Here is a 20,103-nt window from a genome sequence, read left to right as displayed (position 1 = left end):
TGTTTTCAAGAAAACCGGAACACTGCCTTCTCAGAATAGTCCAGCACGTGCCACGTTCTATATTTAAACCTAAGTGTCAAGGGGAAAGATTTGTGGTACAAGAAAGCAAAGGCCTGTTTGAAATCCTAATTGTTTTTGTGAAATCTTGTTCACAGAGTCAAAACCTCTAGAAAAGAGGTTGTCCTGCTAAATATCATAGTTGTTTCAAATGTGAGATGAACCTAAATGTTAATCTGCCTCATCCTTTGCCAGAGTAGTTTCTGACAAATGACACCAGTATTTCAGTATCTCTCCCTGGTCCTTTTCAACTATAGTAGAGGGGTAGCGATTTGAATTAAGATTTCCAAATAATGATTTTAAACTTCTTTTAAGGCAATATTAATCGGATATCTGCTAGAAGCTGGGAGTGTGAGTTCACATTTAGTCTTCACCATAAACATGTGAGGATGAAACAAGATGATATGATGTGGATAATGGTTAAAAATGTGGATCCTGTGGGACTTCCCTGGTGGTCTAGTGGTTAAGAATGTGCCTTTGTTTGGGATGAATATGTACACACTGCTATATTTAAAATGGATAACCAACAAGGTCCTACTGTACAGCACATGGAACTCTGCTCAATGTTATGTGGCAGACTGGATGGGTGTGAGAACGGATATATATATATGGACTTCCCAGGTGTGGCTAGTAGCGAAGAACCCGCCTGCCAATGCAGGTTAGAAGAAAGAAACGCAGGAGGGCATGACAACCCACTCCAGTATTCTTGCCTGGAGAGTCCCATGGACAGAGGAGCCTGGCGGGCTACAGTCCAGAGGGTTGCACAGTCAGACATGACTGAAGCGACCTTGCGCTGATGCAAATGCAGATACATGTATATGTATGGCTGAATCCCTTCTCTGTTCACCTGAAACTATCACAACATTGTTAATTGGCTGTCAGTTCAGTTCAGTTCAGTCGCTCAGTCGTGTCCGACTCTCCGCGACCCCATGAATCACAGCACGCCAGGCCTCCCTGTCCATCACCAACTCCCGGAGTACACTCAAACTCATGTCCACAGAGTCGGTGATGCCATCCAGCCATCTCATAATTGGCTGTACCCCAATACAAAATAAAAAGTTAAAAAAAAATAATAATCTGCCTACCAGCGCAGGGAACCTAGGTTCAATCCCTGGGCAGGGAATTAAGATCCCACATGCCATGGGGCAAGTAAGTCTGCTCACCACAGCTAGAGAAAGCCCATATGCCACAATGAAGACCCAGCACAGCCAAAAAAAAACAAATTAAGAAACAAAATGTGGACTCTAAAAGTCAGTTACCTTCCAATACAAGGATTGGCTCTGGTCTACTGCTTGACATTGTAAATTAATATCGGGGGGTGGGGAGGGGACACAGCCACACCCATTTATTTACATATTGTTTGTGGCTGCTTTTGCTCTACAATGCAGAGCTGATACTTGCAATGTCCTATCCTCTTGATTTAGTCCTCCGGAGCAGGGATCAACAGACTTTTTCTGGAAAGATCTAGATGGCAAATATGTTCACAGGCATCTCTGCCAAGGGAACACCACTCTGTTGTGGTTCTGGAAAAGCAGCCTTAGGCAGCACACACACAAGGGAGTGGACCTTTGTTTCAACAAAATTTCTTTATAGACACTGACATTTGAATGTTACATAGTTTCCAAATTTTACAAAACATTATTATTATTTTTATTATTCTCAGCCTTTCAGAAATAAAAGAAAGGGAAAAAAAGATTCTTAGGGGGTTTCAAAGTGGGGGATCAAGATTTGGGCTCTGGTTTGCCAAACCCTGCTCTAGAGCACTAACTTCAGGAGATAATGAAGGACAGGGAAGCCTGGTGTGTAGCAGTTCATGCAGTCACAGAGTCGGGCATGACTCAGCAACTGAACAGCCACGCCCACAATCACCAGGACTGTGTTTTTTGCTTGTTAATTTGATCTTAAACCACATATGAGTCTCACCCAGAACTGTCGCTCACCCTGAACAACAGGCCAGAACCACTCCAGTACGACACACTTCATCACCTTACCTATTAAGCCAAATTGGACTTTCTGAAATCTCTACTTTCTTCCTGTTTGTTTGCATGTCTAGGCATACTTACACAAGAGCCCCTTTATCAGACAACTGCGTGCATCTAAGAGGCAGGATTGTATATACTGAGATTAAGAAAGCTTGCAAGGGCTCTTTCCAAAGCTCTTCTTCATTTGATATGTGCAATTCTGTAGATTCTTCCCCTGAAATCACACAAAAATTGTCTAGGCTTCAGACCCCACAAAACCTGTTCCACTCCACCACGCCTGGAGCACACTGCCTCACACAATTGCTCTAAGATGTTTCCCTTTCTTCCACCATCGCCTTAAAGCTGTCCTCTCACTATCTGTAAGACAGGTAGCAATTATACCCAGTGGGGATGAGAATTCCCACAGCTCCCCATTATCTCACTCAAATAACATAATATGTCTAATTAAAAGACGGCCAAGAAACAGAATGGGAACTGAGCAGTTGGGTAATAAGAGACAGAAAGCCTCTCGTACTTGGTTCTTTTCTTTTCTCTACTCATTATTTTGGTTTTATTAACTTTATCACTACTTGTTCCCTGGTTGTTTTTATTGTAAATAAATGTGTTAATCAACAGATGGGCGCTGAATATCTGTGCTGTGCACTGATACGGGTGCTGTGCACTGGCATTACAATGAGGTTCCTGCCACTTTATCATCGATGTGGTATTTTCTTAGTTTTCTTAACTGTCCATCCTAGAGAACAAGGCCAGTCTGACAAGCAGCACCAATTCATCTGATGGCAAAGCCCCTAGGGATTCTTTACAGGAGGCCCCAAAAGGGCCTTTTATAACTGTCTATCCTCTGAAAACAGCGCTGAGAGCTCTGCATTCCCAGCACAGAGTGATGGAACCCAGCAAAGACAGGTTGGTGATGGAATGCTGAAAAGTGGACCTTGCTATGAAGTCATGAAATCTGTTTCTCAAATATACCACTACATCAGAGTTTCTCAGTCTTGGCACCATGGACTGTTGAGACCAGATCATTCTTTGTTGCAGGGAGGGCGGTATCCTTTGCATTATAGGATGTTTAGTAGCATCCCTGGACTTCATGTGGTAGATGCAATAGCCCTCTTCCTCCTAACTTTGACAACTGAAAAATGTCTCCTGACATTGCCAAATGTCTAGGGGAGGGATGTGGAACAGCTATACCTGCGGCACAGACAGCTTGGAAGGACTGAGGAGAGACAAGTCTGAGATGCATTCTGACAATTCAGCTGAAGCACTTTTGGAATGCTTTCCCTCTGTTGGAATGGCCTTAAGAGCCAGTTTCAAAACATCACAGGGAAACTAAACTTTCTTTCTTCAAGCCCATTGGCTTGAAGAAAGCTTATGGCTTCAAGCTTAGGCTACAATTCTTGGAATCACAGAATTTTCGAATTGGAAAGGATCTTAGAGATGAGCTAGGTTCAAATGATTACGCAATCTACTGAGTATTGGAATTCATCCAAATCCAGTGTTAAGAGATGTTTTGTCACCGGGACAGGACAGTTGCACCTTAAGAGAGGTTATCAGATATATTTCCTTGTAAAGGGTATCTAGAACAGCAGCATATGCAAAGTAAAAGTCAAAAGGATAGGTGTCTTGGATACACTGTTAGGTTAGTACAGAATATGAGCCATAGAGCTTCACCAGAACTTAAAAAAAAACAACCTAAAAGCATAGTCCAGCCCCAGAGCAGGGAGACTGGTGGGGGGCTTAAGGGGCGCAGAGTGGAAACTGGTTCAGTGGTAATATTCAGGTCTACTGCTGGCTGCCATCATGGAATTTTTAGCAAAAACATCCAGATTTCTGTTGCTTGGTCAGGAAAACCTTGTTTCATTTATACAGCATTTCTCTCTCCTAGGGACACATTCTGTATTCATTTCCCTGAGATGGTCCACTTAAGTAAAAGTAAACTGAAGGAAAGTTATCTAGAAAACAAATCACCCAGCAGTCAGCCTATACATTTTTCATAAGCATCAAAACCCTCTTCCTAAACAAAGATGGAACAGTTACTGGAGGATGGAAGATGGAGGAAGGAAAACATGAGTTTTCAAGGGAAATCTCATTTTGGACTGCAATGGAACGTAGGGAGAATGTCCATATTCTTTGTGTGATCTTTACCGATGGGACCACTTCACCTGCAGCCACATTCCCCCTCCTCTTCTCAACTTTCCTTCATCTTCTTGGAATGAAGCAGGGGGTGGGGTAATGGAGGAAGAGAATTTGGGAGAAGTTTTATGTCCTCAGGTCAACCCTTGCTGCTCTCTGATCTGCCTCCTGGCAAAGCGTCCATTTCGGTGACCTGAGCAGAGCAGGCTTTGTACTGACAGGGAGCCGGCAGTTAGCCAGCTGGGCTACCCTGTCTGGGTGACACTGGGTTAAGTGTCACCAGAGTCAGTCCTTTTGGCCACAGATACAAAGCTCACATCCTTTCATCAGCTCATCAGCAATAAAGCTGGCACTTTTGAGTTCCCTTTGTCTTGTCCTGCCTTTTATTTCAATTGGGTTTGAACTCAGGAGGGGAGGAAAAGGGTGCTATTAGCCCCTTAAGACACCAACTGTAAGACTGGGGTTAGGATGGCTTAAATAACCACACGAGAACACCGATCCATTCACACTCTATATCCCAGCTACTTTCACAACTACACGACATTCACAACTACAAGATCAAAGCCCAGTTAGACCACCATCTCTAGGCTCAGATACTCAGAATCTGGTCTCACAAAAGCCACTAGTTATCTATTAATTTTAAAAAGCAACTTTTCCTTTTGGGAGCATGATTCTCCCTGGGTTCAAGCACTGGCTCTGACACGAGTTTAGGTGAATTTCACCTTCACAGTGCTGTTCAACTGTGACAGTCCCAGTGATGGTGATGATAAAACCAGGAATTCTAGGTTTTGTGTTTGTTTGCTTCTAAATATGTTACCAGTGAGAGAAAGAACCCTGTGAAAACAGGACAAAAATTGCAGAATCCATGAAACTAGGTGGACTCCAGGTGGTTAAAGCTAACATTCATTTATTCTATGTATTCCTTATCGAGTGAGACATCACTGCCTATAGAGGTCCCTAAAGAATTTAATTTAATGAAATGATCAGGATGACAGCAATTAGAATATAATTGTGAGTAAGTAAATATGCATAGGGGAACTTTGATAGAGCTTATGGCTGCTACATTCACCCAGAATTTTTGAGCTACATTATTAATCTGCACTACTATGAAGAAAGGGTTTGTTAATCAAAGATAAAACATCCCGATGATTCTGAATTAGTATACGCCAAATCGCGGCAGCATAATGAGGCAATGCTGTGCATAGAGAGAATTCTCTGCTAAGTGGAAGCTCTCTGGCTGGCCACATAGGAGGTCTCCTTACTGAAAAATTTATTTTTAATTTTGAACCTCTTCCCACCATTACCCTTCAAGAAAATTAAAATAAGGAGCTAGAATTTTGTCCTATTCAGCAAACCTCCTGGCAGGACTGCTTGCCGTGGCAGAGAAAATCTCATTGTGTCAGAGGAACTCCCTGTTCGCCTTTTACCTAGATCTGAAAGAATTACACCTATATTTTTAATAAAACTTTGACTTTGCTTCCTTCCCTCACATTTCTGCACATTTTCTTCTTTTGCAGGATTTCTGGCTGATCTTCCTTCTGTGCTTTGTGCCTCCTGGCTGGGTAAGGGTTGACATAATCCCTTGGCTTGAATCCTTAGGTACACAGACAGAGAAGTCTCCCCACAAAATCTGTGGGAGTCAAGCCTGTCCTCAGCACATCTCCCAGAGGCTACCCTCCGCCAAACAGAATGATTTCACCTTGTACAGCTGAGGCTTCAAAAGGTTCCTTCCTAGTATTAATCCCGTTAAGAACACAAAGTCGAGATGTACTGGCGGGAAGCCAGAAAGGTACAAGGGGGGCAGAACATACTGATTGAATCATAAACCAGATTCTCCAGGGGTTCGCAGACCACCTTTCTGGCTCCCTGGAACTCAGACATGAGATATCCTAGGTTTCTGAGGATGTATGGGCAATGTTTCCATTGCCTTCTTCCAAAAGGCTAACAAAAGGCTGCCATTCACAGTCCTTTTGACGCTATCAAAAACCTCCTAAATCATACTACCCATTGTAGAGAAATAAAACTGGTGACCATACAGTGTTCACATCCTAAAAGTGCAGAAATAAAAGGCAAACACATAACCAGAGGACCTGTTCACACCACATATATTAAAAGACTGGTCACATCTGTGTAACTGAAACTGCCTTCCGAGAAGGTCTGCCATTCCAGAGCCAGTTCAAAATCCCGCTCCCTCCGCCCCACCCCATTCTTAACTTTTTATTTATTCTAGAGAGTTCAGGGGAAAGTGAGAAAAGAATGGCTTTGGATTGGAATACTGGAATAGTTTTCACTATAGAATCAATTAGTACAGATATATTTTACTTAACTATTGAGTGCACTTACTGAAACATTCATTTAAGAGAGAAGTGCAGCAAGAGGCAATAGGGTTGTCAGCAATTTATAATCCTTTCCCAGTGAAGTGTGTTGTTCTTAATAGCTTCACAAAAGGATAAACCATGGTCCTTTCTTCCTCCACCCCTTTAAATCCCCAAAAATAAATAACAGGGAGCCAGCGATGTGAAACATGTGGTGGAAATCCAGAATGGAAAATTAGTATGAGAAAGTGTGGAGACTGCTTTGGGGGAAGAATGGCAGTAAGTGGGTCAGGAATGAGCCTGGAAATCTAGATTCTTATTCACACTTTGGAAAATCTGATATTCAAGACTGGATAACGGTTCTGAAATGAACTCAGCAGAAACACCCCAGGAACAGAATATGTTTTCTAGTCATCTGCATTAGAAGAAGAAAAGCGTGCAGGAAATGAGGTAAATTAACTCTCCTTTCCCACCTGTCCAGTGTGAATGTAACTATGAAAGTGGCTCTAAAAGTAGGGTGCGTTTGAAGGAAAATTTTGTCAACCACACAGACCAAGCTCCCCATTAAACCATTCATTGTTCACAGGCTTATAGGGTAATTCTAACAAAAACCTGTGTCAATATTAAAAAAAAAAAAAATCAAAACTACAGCTGCTAATGTTTTTGTTGGAAAATACAAGTGTAGCAATCTGCGTTGCTAAAGATCAATTTTGTATTCCTAAATAATCTGTAAATGTACTGATATCCAACCATGACCTTGTGATTAAAAAGGCCAAGACACATCCCTTACACAAGAAGTCCAGCATGGAGGGACCCAATTCACCGTCATCTGTTTTCAACCAGTGTCCTAAACTTCATTTAATCTCCACCACCTAGTACAATGCATGCGATACAGTTGGTACCCCCCCCAAAAAATCTGCTGAATGAATAAACATCCTTCTGAGTATTGCTTGTATTATAACACAACTCACACACTCACGATTAGATCCCTGTAGTTCTTCACGGGCAGAACTTAGGCAACAAGCACAGACATAAACATAAGCTCCTTCGCTATACACATTTAGATCCTAAAGTACAGTGGATGTGATTCCTACCTGCTTGGTTGGTGGTCACAGTCACGGACACGGATTGGTCTGGGCTAGGGTTATACTTGGACACACCATTCACTGCCCAGATTTCAAACGTGTAGTTGGTATGAGCCAGGAGGTCAGTGATGGAGACCTTGGTGGTCTTCAGGCCGTTCTGCTGTGGGGTGTAGTGGACCCCACTTCCACAGGGTCGACACTTGCTGGAGTCACCTGCTCCACACTTCTTGCACACGACATTGTAGGAAATGTCCTGGCGGCCACCCGTGTTCTGAGGACTGCTCCATTCCAAGTTCACAGAAGTCTCATTGACATTTGAAATCAAGTTGAGAGGAGCAGATGGTGGGCCTGGAGGAAAAGAAACCAAAACATACTATCAAACCAAGAACTGAAATGAGCCTTTTGGAATCTCTCAGAACTTATATTCTTTTCTGTAGCTATAAGTAAGATGAGCCCATTTAGCAAAGAAAGGAAAAAGCAAATCAAGCCAGCAAAAATCATTTAAAAGAGCAATATGACAGAAGGCTGTCTGTGTGAGTGTCATTCTCTTTTCTATACAAACAAATGCAGCACTGACCAGAGATGTGAAGTAACTCTATATTGAATAGGCTCCAAAAGGCTTTCTCTCTGAAGTGACCTGACTATTTTTCTCATAACTTGTCTAGCCTTACTCTTATCATTTGAAAGATGTGTACACAATTGTGTTTCTAGTTCCCAGGGCTGTTGCGGGACTCTGGTAAACTACTAGCTATATACCACTTTTGAAGATAAATGATGACTCCTAAGTACAGTGTATCATCAATATGGAATAAAATTTTCCATCCGACACGGCAGTTGAGAGTTAAACTGTTTGTGGGTAATTAGTAGGAACTGGTTTAGCGTGGCTGCAGAGAAGTCGAAGGTACAGTTGTTGAGAAATCTCAACTCCATGGCAGGATTGTGCAAAGGTGCCCAAATCTCCATAGCCTGATCTTCAGCTGACCAGGGCTGCACCAGGCCCTTCTCATTTCTACTGACATCAAAGGTTTCCAAAATATATCTGGTGATCATGACTGTTTTGAAACAGAACTGATTGAAAACAACATAGTACTTAGTTTAAAAATAGTAACAATAAATAAGAGCACAGAACCCTCTCAATTCTTACTGTAGATTAGTCTCTAGGCCAAGATGTAATGACACAAGCTGCCTTCAGGGAGAAGAATCAGGATGGGAGAGAAAAGCGGGGATTTTCTTGATCTGACCTGATTCTAAAGGTCTAAAAGATGCCTGCCACACTCTAACGAAAAATATTGATTCACTGCAACAACTGGGAAGTTCTCTTTTTGTTTCCCTCTTTCCCATTTTGGTCTTCAAAGAAAAGAGCTGAAGTAAGTATCCATGAAAAATTGAGACTTCTTGCTTATTGTTTATATTCTACTGCTAATTTACTTGTAATCATTGCTTTCAGGGAAATTTGTCCTTGTTACTCAGGAAAAGAAAGTTAAAAGGAAGTAACTGGCAGGCTTCCTTATCTAGTCAATCATAATGAAATATACTGTCCCAGACTAGCCATTGCCAGAGAATTGGAAGAGGTAACTTTATGAAGGGGGAGTCATACTCAGTATTACTGAGTTCACAGTGACGAATGGCTAAAGGATTTTGGTAGTAATATTGAACAAAGGCAATTCATCTCCTTTTCTTCTCATACAACTTAATTGAAGACTGTAACAGGGTAGGCAGGACCTCCCAATCTCCCTTGGAGACTAATTACTGACAAGCTCTCTCCTAGTGCTAAGACTTGATCCCCATCCTAAGAACCTTAAAGGAAAAACAGTGCTGTAAAATTTGTGTTAAAGGGCAAGACTGCCCCCACAGAAGTCCTCAGAAAAAAATGCACAAATTTCTTTCTCATTTAGATTTTAAATTTATGTCTTTGGTCCTTAGCAGAGACAGCATTAATGCTTTTTTGAATAACATGATTAGAGCTATTTGAAATAATAGACACTTAGGGCCAGATAAGATGTTAAAGATCATTTGGCTAAATAGTTTTATTTTATAGATGAGGAAATTGAAAGCCAGAAAGTGGAGCTGATAATACTGAAAGTTTGTGCAATCTAATTAGTAACAGAGTTCGACTAAAATCCCAAAGTACTAACTCCCACACAGTGGGGTTATTTCCACATGAAGGATAAAATAACAACAAAATCAGGAGCTTCCACCAAAGTTTGAAAGGCAAAGACAGGAAAAAGGACCAAGTATCTTCAATTCTGTTCAAATTCTGAGATGCTTCTTGCCATCCTAGTGAAACTGATTGCTAGTCTGCTGCTAAAGTTGACCACAGCTTGGTTCATAAAATGGGTCAAGACACTGGTTCTTATTTTGCTGTGACTTTCAGGGTTAAATAAGAGTGACTCTTAAATCCATTAACCTCCTCGCCAAGGTTCCTAGTCCACTTTCACATGGGAAAATGTGACACAATGAATCAAGCACTGCAGAAGCAAAAAGTCAGTAATTAGTATGTAGGACGGGACATGGCAGTGTCTAAACAGAGAAGAAATGGAGCAGAAAACTAAATGGTCACAGGACTCAGAGATCTAACACTGCCACGTGAAAAAAAAAAAAAAACAAAGATGCTGCAGGGTTTCAAGATGGAGGGCTGGCATGAAAACAAGACACAGTCCAGAACAGCCTTCTTTCTTTGGGCAGTGATTCTTAAAGAATCTACCCTGGAGCAGGTGCTCAAAGGAAGACAGAGAACTAATAAGCAAGCTCAGAAGTTCAACGCTGCCTCCATGAATGGTTTAGTGAATTTGTACTGCATTTGTTTCATGTTTTGTTGCCAAAAGGAGTGATGGCTCCATGGTGGCATAGTAGCAGTTTAAAAATTGGACTATAAATGGAGATTTAAGGTGGGGGAATGAAATAAAAGAAATGTGTACCCACTATGATTGTTGGCCTACATAAGCTTGGGAAAAGACACCTGGAAAGGAATTTAAAAATTAAAATCATTATGGTGGTTGTTTTGTATCTGTGTTTTCTCTTTTTTCAAAAATTCTTGCCAACTAAAAGATGGTAAATACATCATGTGTGTTTTCATATATTGGGAAAGATCATCTCTTCCTCAGAAAGGAAGGCTCCGTATTCTCTAGAAAATGAGAAAAAAGCATGGACTTTAATACAGCCAAAAGTCAATCTGGGCCAAACAGTCATCCTTAACAGCAGCATCTTAAAATAATTACCTATAGAGATGACTAAAGAGTAAAAAATAGGCATCCTTAGCAACATGAGTAGTTCTCTCAATAAACACAAGGCATAGGGAAGAGAAAAAACTTAGTTTTTACATTATCATGTCTTTTTTTTCTATAAGTACTAAAACCTAGCAGGAACTATGGACAGATCCCTGTGGCCCCTGCATGCAGTTTGTAGGAAAGTTTTAGCCTCCTGGGCCTTCCTCAAGTTCCAAAGAGCAAATCTAATCAGAGAAGAGAGAAAGCAGAGAAACAAAGGAAAACAGTCAAGCAAGAGAAAATAATAATCATTTGGCCATAAAACAAAGTCAAGGACGTTTAGTTCCCCTTCAGTTCAGTTCAGTCACGCCCGACTCTTTGCGACTGCATGGACTGCAACACGCCAGGCCTCCCTGTCCATCACCAACGCCCAGAGTTTACTCAGACTCATTTCCACTGAGTCGGTGATGCCATTCAACCATCTCATCTTCTACCTACCCTTTTCCTCCTGCCTTCAATCTTTCCCAGCATCAGGGTCTTTTCAATGAGTCAGTTCTTCACATCAGGTGGCCAAATTATTGGAGTTTCAGCTTAAGCATCAGTCCTTACAATGAATATTCAGGGATGATTTCATTTAGGATTGACTGGTTTGACCTCCTTGCAGTCCAAAGGACTCTCAAGAGTCTTTTCCTACACCACAGTTCAAAAGCATCAATTCTTTGGTGCTCAGCTTTCTTTAAGGTACGACTCTCACATCCATACATGATGTGATGGATCATGGAAAAAGCCATACTGGAAAAGCCATAGCTTTGACTGGATGGACCTTTGTTGGCAAAGTAATGTCTCTGCTTTTTAATAAACTGTCTAGGTTGGTCATAACTTTCCTTCCAAGAAGCAAGTGTCTTAATTTCATGGCTGCAGTGACCATCTGCAGTGATTTTGGAGCCCCCAAAAAATAAACTCTGTCATTGTGTCCCCATCTATTTGCCATGAAGTGATGGGACCAGATGCCATGATCTTAGTTTTCTGAAAGTTGAGCTTTAAGCCAACTTTCTCACTCTCCTCTTTCACTTTCATCGAGAGGCTCTTTAGTCCTTCTTCACTTTCTGCCATAAGGGTAGTGTCATCTGCATATCTGAGGTTATTGATATTTCTCCTGGGAATCTTGATTCCAGCTTGTGCTTCTTCCAGGCCAGTGTTTCTCATGATGTACTCTGCATATAAGTTAAATAAGCAGGGTGACAATATACAGCCTTGACATACTCTTTTTCCTATTTGGAACCAGTCTGTTCCATGTTCAGTTCTAATTGTTGCTTCCTGACCTCCATACAGATTTCTCAGGAGTCAGGTCAGGTAGTCTGGTATTCACATCTCTCAGAATTTTCCACAGTTTATTGTGATCCACACAGTCAAAGGCTTTGGCATAGTCACTAGAGCAGAAACAGATGTTTTTTGGAACATCTCTTGCTTTTTTCAATCATCCAACGGATGTTGACAATTGGATCTCTGGTTCCTCTGCCTTTTCTAAATCCAGCATGAACATCTGGAAGTTCACAGTTCACATACTTTTGAAGCCTGGCTTGGAGAATCTTGAGCATTACTTTGCTAGTGTGTGAAAGTTAAGTCGCTCAGTTGTGTCCAACTCTTTGTGACCCCATGGACTGTAGCCTACCAAGCTCCTCTATTCATGGGATTTTCCAGGCAAGAGTACTGGAGTGGGTTGCCATTTCCTTCTCCAGGGGATCTTCCCAACCCAGGGGTTGAACCCGGGTCTTCCGCATTGTATGCAGATGCTTTTACCGTCTAAGGCACGAATAATGGGTATTCCTGTGTGAGATAAGTGCAATTGTGCAGTAGTTTGAGCATCTTTGGCATTGCCTTTCTTTGGGATTGGAATGAAAACTGAGCTTTTCCAGTTCTGTGACCACTGATGAGTTTTCCAAATTTGCTTGAACATTGAGTGCAGCAATTTCATAGCATCATCCTTTAGGGTCTGAAATAGCTCAACTGGAATTCTACCACCTCCACTAGCTTTGTTCATAGTGATGCTTCCTAAGGCCCGCTTGACTTCGCATTCCAGGATGTCTGGCTCTGGGTGAGTAATAACACCATTGTGATTATCTGGGTTGTGAAGATCTTTTTTGTATAGCTCTTCTGTGTATTGTTACCACCTCTTCTTAATATATTCTGTTTCTGTTAGGTCCATACAATTTTTGTCCTTTATTGTGCCCATCTTTGCATGAAATGTTCCCTTGGTATCTCTAATTTTCTTGAAGAGATCTCTAGTCTTCACATTCTATTGATTTCCTGTTTGTCTTTGGATTGATCACTGGGGAAGGCTTACTTATGTCTCCTTGCTATTCTTTGGAACTCTGCATTCAAATGGGTATATCTTTCCTTTTCTTGTTTGCCTTTCACTTCTCTTCTTTTCAGAGCTATTTGTAAGGCCTCCTCAGACAGCCATTTTGCTTTTTTGCATTTCTTTTTCTTGAGGATGGTCTTGATCCCCGACTCCTGTACAATATCACAAACTTTAGTCTATAGTTCTAAAGGCACTCTATCAGAACTAATCCCTGGAAATCTATTTCTCACTTCTACTGTATAATCATAACAGATTTTGATTTAGGTCATACATGAATGGTCTAGTGGGTTTCCCTACTTTCTTCAATTTAAGTCTGAATTTGCCAAAAAGGAGCTCATGTTCTGAGCCACAGTCAGCTCCCGGTCTTGTTTTTGCTGACTGTATAGAGCTTCTCCATCTTTGGCTGCAAAGAATATAATCAATCTGATTTCGGTGTTGACAATCTGGTGATGTCCATGTGTAAAGTCTTCTCTTGTGTTGTTGGAAGAGGGTGTTTGCTATGACCAGTGCATTCTCTTGGCAAAACTCTATTAGCCTTTTCCCTGCTTCATTCTGTACTCCAAGGCCAAATTTGCCTGTTACTCCAGGGTTTCTTGACTTCCTACTCTTCCAGTCCCCTATAATGCAAAGCACATCTTTTTTGGGTGTTAGTTCTAAAAGGTCTTGTAGGTCTTCAAAGAACCGTTCAACTTAAGCTTCTTCAGTGTCACTGGCTGGGGCATAGACTTGGATTACCATGATATTGAATGGTTTGTCTTGGAAACAAACAGATCATTCTGTCATTTTTGAGACTGCATCCAAGTACTGCATTTCAGACTCTTTTGTTGACTATGATGGCTACTCCATTTCTTCTAAGGGATTCTTGCCCATAGTAGATATAATGGTCATCTGAATTAAATTCACCAATTCCAGTCCATTTTATTTCACTGATTCCTAAAATGTCAATGTTCACTCTTGCTATCTCCTGTTTGACCACTTCCAATTTCCCTTGATTTATGGACCTAACATTCTAGGGTTCTGTGCAGTATTGCTCTTTATAGCATTGCACTTTACTTCCATCACTAGTCACATCCACAACTGGGTGTTGGTGTTGCTTTGGCTCCGTCTCTTCATTCTATCTCCTCATGTGTTCCTGCTCAAAAGTGGAATACTTTCCTAAACCATATCCTTGAGTTCTGCAGATACAAACCCTCATCAGGTAGAAGAGGTTAGGTGCACGGTGACCATAAGCAGTAGACCTCAGACCAGTTGGAACCAGAAGATCGATGACTGAGATTCTGGGTACGTTACCCTGCTACCTCACCATCAGTCAGTCAGAGAACCGAGCATGAGTTGATCACATACCCCAAGACCCTCTCCCTTACACTGTCTTTAGAAACCCTTCCCTCAGTGTTTTTGAGTGTTGGCTCTCCATTCTGCTCACTTGGTGCCTGGTGATACATGCTGTATTTTCCTTCGCAACAATTTTGTGTCAGTAGATTTGCTTTGCTGTGGGTCAGGCAAGCAGGCACGTGTTTGTTTCCATAAGAGCATCTCTGTATATTTAGGCGTAATTGAATTTCTGACAAATGATTGTCTTTCTCATCAGAAATATGCCCACCTCTTAATGTCTCCAATTACATATATGAGATTTATAACTAAGAGAGATAATCATACTATTTAATTTTCTAGTCTCTGTATTGACGTCATATCTAAACACACACCAATATCAGGAAGCTGTAGTGCATTGCGAATTATAGCGTTTTATGTCTTCCCAAACTGCCCCACTACTGGCCTGAATGTTACGTTTGGCAGTTATCCTGCTTATATTATTTCCTATTTCAGGGCAGCTATCAATATTACTGGTTCTCTTTGGAACATGAAAGGATAAAAAGGTCTTGTTCAAGCTGGTTTTAGAAAAGGCAGAGGAACCAGAGATCAAATTGCCAACATCCACTGGATCATCAAAAAAGCAAGAGAATTCCAGAAAAACATCTATTTCCGCTTTATTGACTATGCAAAAGCTTTTGACTGTGTGGATCACAATAAACTGTGGAAAATTCTGAAGGAGATGGGAATACCAGACCACCTCACCTGCCTCTTGGGAAACTTATATGCTGGTCAGGAAGCAACAGTTAGAACTGGACATGGAACAACAGACTGGTTCCAAATAGGAAAAGGAGTATGTCAAGGCTGCATATTGTCACCCTGCTTATTTAACTTATATGCAGAGTACATCATGAGAAATGCTGGGCTGGAGGAAGCACAAGCTGGAATCAAGATTCCCAGGAGAAATATCAATAACCTCAGATATGCAGATGACACCCCACTTATGGCAGAAAGTGAAGAAGAACTAAAGAGCTTCTAGAAAAAGTTGACTTAAAGCTCAACATTCAGAAAACTAAGATAATGGCATCCAGTCCCATCACTTGATGGCAAATAGATGGGGAAACAGTGGAAACAGTGGCTGACTTTATTTTTTGGGGCTCCAAAACACTGCGGATGCTGATTGCAGCCAGGAAATTAAAAGACACTTACTCCTTAGAAGGAAAGTTATGACCAACCTAGACAGCATATTAAAAAGCAGAGACATTACTTTGTCAGCAAAGGTCCATCTAGTCAAGGCTATGGTTTTTCCAGTGGTCATGTGTGGATGTGAGAGTTGGACTATAAAAAAAGCTGAGCGCTGAAGTATTGATGCTTTTGAACTGTGGTGTTGTAGAAGACTCTTCAGAGTCCCTTGGACTGTAGGGAGATCAAACCAGTCCATCCTAAAGGAGATCAGTCCTGGGTGTTCATTGGAAGGACTGATGTTGAAGCTGAAACTCGAATACTTTGTCCACCTGATGCGAAGAGCTGACTCATTTGAAAAGACTCTAATGCTGGGAAAGATTGAAGGCAGGAGGAGAAGGGGATGACAAAGGATGAGATGGTTGGATGGCATCACCAACTCAGTGCACATGGATTTGGATGGACTCCGGGAGTTGGTGATGGACAGGGAGGCCTGGCATTCTGCAGTTCATGGAGTCACAAAGAGTCGGACACGACTGAGGGACTGAACTGAACTGAACCAAACATACATTTGATATCTGTTTCTATTACAGTTTGTATGATAGAAGAATTGATGTCTTCATCATTTCCTGGTGTCTCCTATGATCCCTAGTTCAGAGCAAGCTCAATAGCTATTTGAGGAGTCATGAATGACTGGCTGGAAACAATGTCCTCTAATTCATCTTCTGTCCCTCCACCTAATATTTGTTTTAAGCCTGTGAATTAATACAGGCTTTTCTGAGCTAAGCCTGTATCAGTCAGCTTTTCACATATAGATTCATTCCCATTAAGCCCTGTAATGGAGCATCAATGTAGCTAGTTTAATTCAAGTTTCTCTTTGCTACAATTTAAAAACACTCTGAACAAGTGGGAAGAGCTATGCATCATATAGAGGTGGTGACATCTGTTGTGAAGGATTGTGGAACCATGCAATTATACAAGAAATACTTATTGTGTCCAGTTTTACTTACCTGCTCTAGAAGAAGGAAGAAAAAGAAATACTCGGATTCACTGTGATACTTTCCTGGATAGTTGAAAGAAGGAGCATGGAATTAAAGAGGGAAGGAAGAGACTAAAGAAAGTTAAATATGGATAATGTGAGCCTCAGGAGGATGGAAATGCAAGCATCCTGCCCTCTTCTTGTTTTAATAGCTCCATAACCAGCCAGTATGACTGGAAATTTAAAATGTGGGCTCTGTCAATCTAAGCTCTGCTAATTTGGTATTGTTTTTTATGACCTTTCTTTTTCCATCTTGATTTCAGGTGATGATTTCTTCAAGCAAGGAACTATGGCAAACTTTATCTCTGAAGCACGTTAATTTCATGGGTCTTTTCCTTATTAGCTTTTATAGGATTATGTTTTTTTTTTCTTTCAACTTTACTTTTACAAGCAAAATTAAGACAATTTTAAATAGCAATCAATCAAGTACTGAAGCATATTTAAAGGGATAATAAATGTCCTCCCTTTACATTTTTGGCTCTTTTTGTAAAACCTGCTTAAAATTCACATACAAGCCTAAGGTTCTATCTTTTTTCATCAAAGAATGGGTCTGGCATGCTTAGCTATTTCAAAGTTCTCATGTTTAGAATGCCTTTCACATTTTAAAAATAATTTAATGACATGGGTAATAGTTGAACTAACAGAAGCAAAAATAAAATGCAATAATCCTTAACTTACCAACCCTTGATAACAGTGTTCAACAAGTTTCTCTGTAAAGGGTCAGATAAATAGTCAATATTTTAGGCTTTATGGGCTGTATGGTCTCTCTGGCAAATGTTCAACTCTATATGGCTCTCGAAAGCAACCACAGACAATACCTAAAAAAATGGGTATGACTGTGTTCCAAGAAAATTTTATTTGCAGACACAAGGGCAGTTGAATTTGATTTTCAGGCCATAGTTTACCAAGCCCTGCTACAGAGAATTTGATGGGAGCGAATATCGTCTTCCTAGAAAGATTATCACTAATGATTCTGCATAGAATTCTAGGGACTTCAAGCATACTCTGAACTAATCTAGGGAGATTGCACTCGTGATTCACACACTTATACAAGGCCTCCCAGATCATGCTAGTGGTAAAGAACCCTCCTGCCAATGCAGGAGGCATAAGAGACTTGAACTTGATGCCCGGGTCGAGAAGATCCCCTGCACGAGGAAATGGCAACTCTCCTCAGTATTCTTGCCTGTAGAATCCCATGGACAGAGGAGCCTGATGGGCTATAGTCCATGGGGTTGCAAAGAATCAGACACAACTAAGCAATTGAGCTCATATGCACACACAGGTCAGATAACAACTATGGTTTCTGAAGTCCAAGCTACACTTACATTTTGTGACTAACAAAGGAATAAAATACAGTACATATTATGGTTTATGTTTCGGTTTTCTCATTGCTCTAAGAGCAATGGCCCCTGTATTTCTTGCCACTGTGGATAAATTTAATGAACATCCATTTGCTTCGCTGGTGTGAAATACTCTCTGTATCGCACAGCAGGTACTGGTGGAAGGTGTTACAATGGGTAATTATTATTTTCTAGTGGGATGTCAACTTGCATTCAGCTGACAGGAGTTTGACAGCATGAAGTTCCCAAGAAACCATAGCCAAATTACAGCAGAAGCAAAGGACTACTGCATCATATCATGTTACATCATAAAAGAAATTTTGATCTTCCTTAACCTACCACATACTTTCCCCTGGGAAAAGACAAGCCTTCACACTATCTAGAGGAATTAAGCGAATGTGACATTTAAGAAGGGCAATATTCCAAGCATCAAAGAAAATTCTAGTAATTCCAGAAAACATAATTCTTCCCTCTTGTGGATTAGAAATTCCTGAGTGAAATTCCTGAGTAGTTTAGAAAATATGCTCCATGGCTTATGCCAGGATTTAAAGGAGACTGTTTAGGGCAACCTGATGTTTAGACATTCACGTGAAGTCTATAGGAACCTTAATAAAATCATTCAAAAAGAGTCAGCCAATATTAAACCCAAAGCCAAAAAATGCCTCCAGTGTGAGCTAGGCGTTTGGTGTAAACCATCCCATGGAAAGTCTGGGCCAGAGTAACTGCCGCTGGGCATCTTACATACCTTACTCCAAAGTCACAAATAAGGTAAAATTCACTTCTTTATTCTGAAATTTCACTTCAGAAAACTGAAATTTCAGAAAAAGATGGATACCTGCTTTGAGAAATACACTTAAAAGTATGTTCTGCCAGGGACCTCTCTGGCCTGGCAGTTCAGTGGTTAAGAATTTGCCTTACAATGCAGGGCACGTGGGTTTGATTCCTGGTTGGGGAGCTAGGATCCCACATGCCTCGTGAACCAAAAAATACCAAAACATAAAAACAGAAGCAATATTGCAACAAATTCAATAAAGACTTGAGAAAACGGTCTACATAAAAAAAATAAATAAATAAAGTAGGTCCTGCCGAAGTATTTAAATCTATATGGACATATGGCGTAATGTGCCACAAACACCTGAAATTTCTGTTTCTTATGACAACTGAAATTAAAATGCCAACAGACTCCAGGACCAAGAGGTTTAAAATAAGTCATTTTAAAACTCACATTGTTAGCAAAACTTTAAACACGAAACTCAAATTCTTTCGACTCGGTAGCTGTACCTGGAATTCTGTCCCCTGGGTTCTTCCTTGCCCCCTGGGTCTCAGCTCAAATCTCAGCTCCTTGGTCCTGACCACTCTCTGCAAATTGAAATTCTTCCCTTTCCTCTGTTTTACCCTATGATATGCTCTTTTTCCTCCTCTTTCTTGTAAGAATTTTACATTATCTTGCGTATCATTTATATTCCCTTTAGAACAGAAGCTCCATGAGAACAACAATCTGTGTTTCTGATTTGTGAGAGTCCCCCAGCGCTTAGAAAGAAGTCAAAGGTGTAGTCGGTGCTTATGGAGAATCTGCTGAACAAATAAATGAATGAGTGATTATTCCTTAAGCCCAGTGCAGCTCACTCCCCAGAAGTGTCACCACCATGGCACTAGGGTATATCACATCACAAAAGTTGATGAAGAAAAAAAGGCAATCACGTGCTAAAAGGTTTTTTTTTAAAGTCCACAACCAGGGCTGGCAGATAGCTGATAGGACATCAAAAGAGCCAGGTTCTTGTATAGAGCAATTTCCAAATCTATCATAGATTTTCATACTGAACTGATTTTTAATCACCATTTTAAAATTCAGTGTTGTTGTTCAGTCACTCAGTCGTGTCCGACTCTTTGTGACCCCATGCACTACAGCATTCCAGGGTTCCCTGTCCTTCACTATTTCCCAAAGTTTGCTCAAACTCATGCCTCTTGAGTCAGTGATGGCGCCTAACCACCTTCTTCTCTGTTGCTCCCTTCTTCATCTGCTCTCAATCTTGCCTAGCATCAGTTTTTTGCAATAAGCCAGCTCTTCATATCAGATGGCCAAAGTATTGGAGCCTC

The 20,103-nt window shown here is 41.0% G+C and overlaps 1 protein-coding gene across 2 annotated transcripts in view; it reads right to left on the bottom strand.

The window, feature by feature from the left end:
• EPHA4 (EPH receptor A4) overlaps positions 1-20,103 on the bottom strand; it is a 161,145-nt gene that overhangs the window by 63,333 nt on the left and 77,709 nt on the right. For both annotated transcript variants that reach the window (XM_055397687.2, XM_055397688.2), the window contains exon 5: positions 7,579-7,917. In XM_055397687.2, the coding sequence (XP_055253662.1) occupies positions 7,579-7,917 (339 nt within the window). The remainder of the gene's footprint in view (positions 1-7,578; positions 7,918-20,103) is intronic.

This window comes from Moschus berezovskii, chromosome 2, assembly GCF_049115385.1.
Source record: "Moschus berezovskii isolate FMDL1 chromosome 2, NW_MosBer_1.0, whole genome shotgun sequence".
Taxonomy (NCBI): domain Eukaryota; kingdom Metazoa; phylum Chordata; class Mammalia; order Artiodactyla; family Moschidae; genus Moschus; species Moschus berezovskii.
The sequence above is the reverse complement of the archived record's forward strand: the minus strand, read 5'-3'. Positions and strand labels throughout refer to the sequence as shown.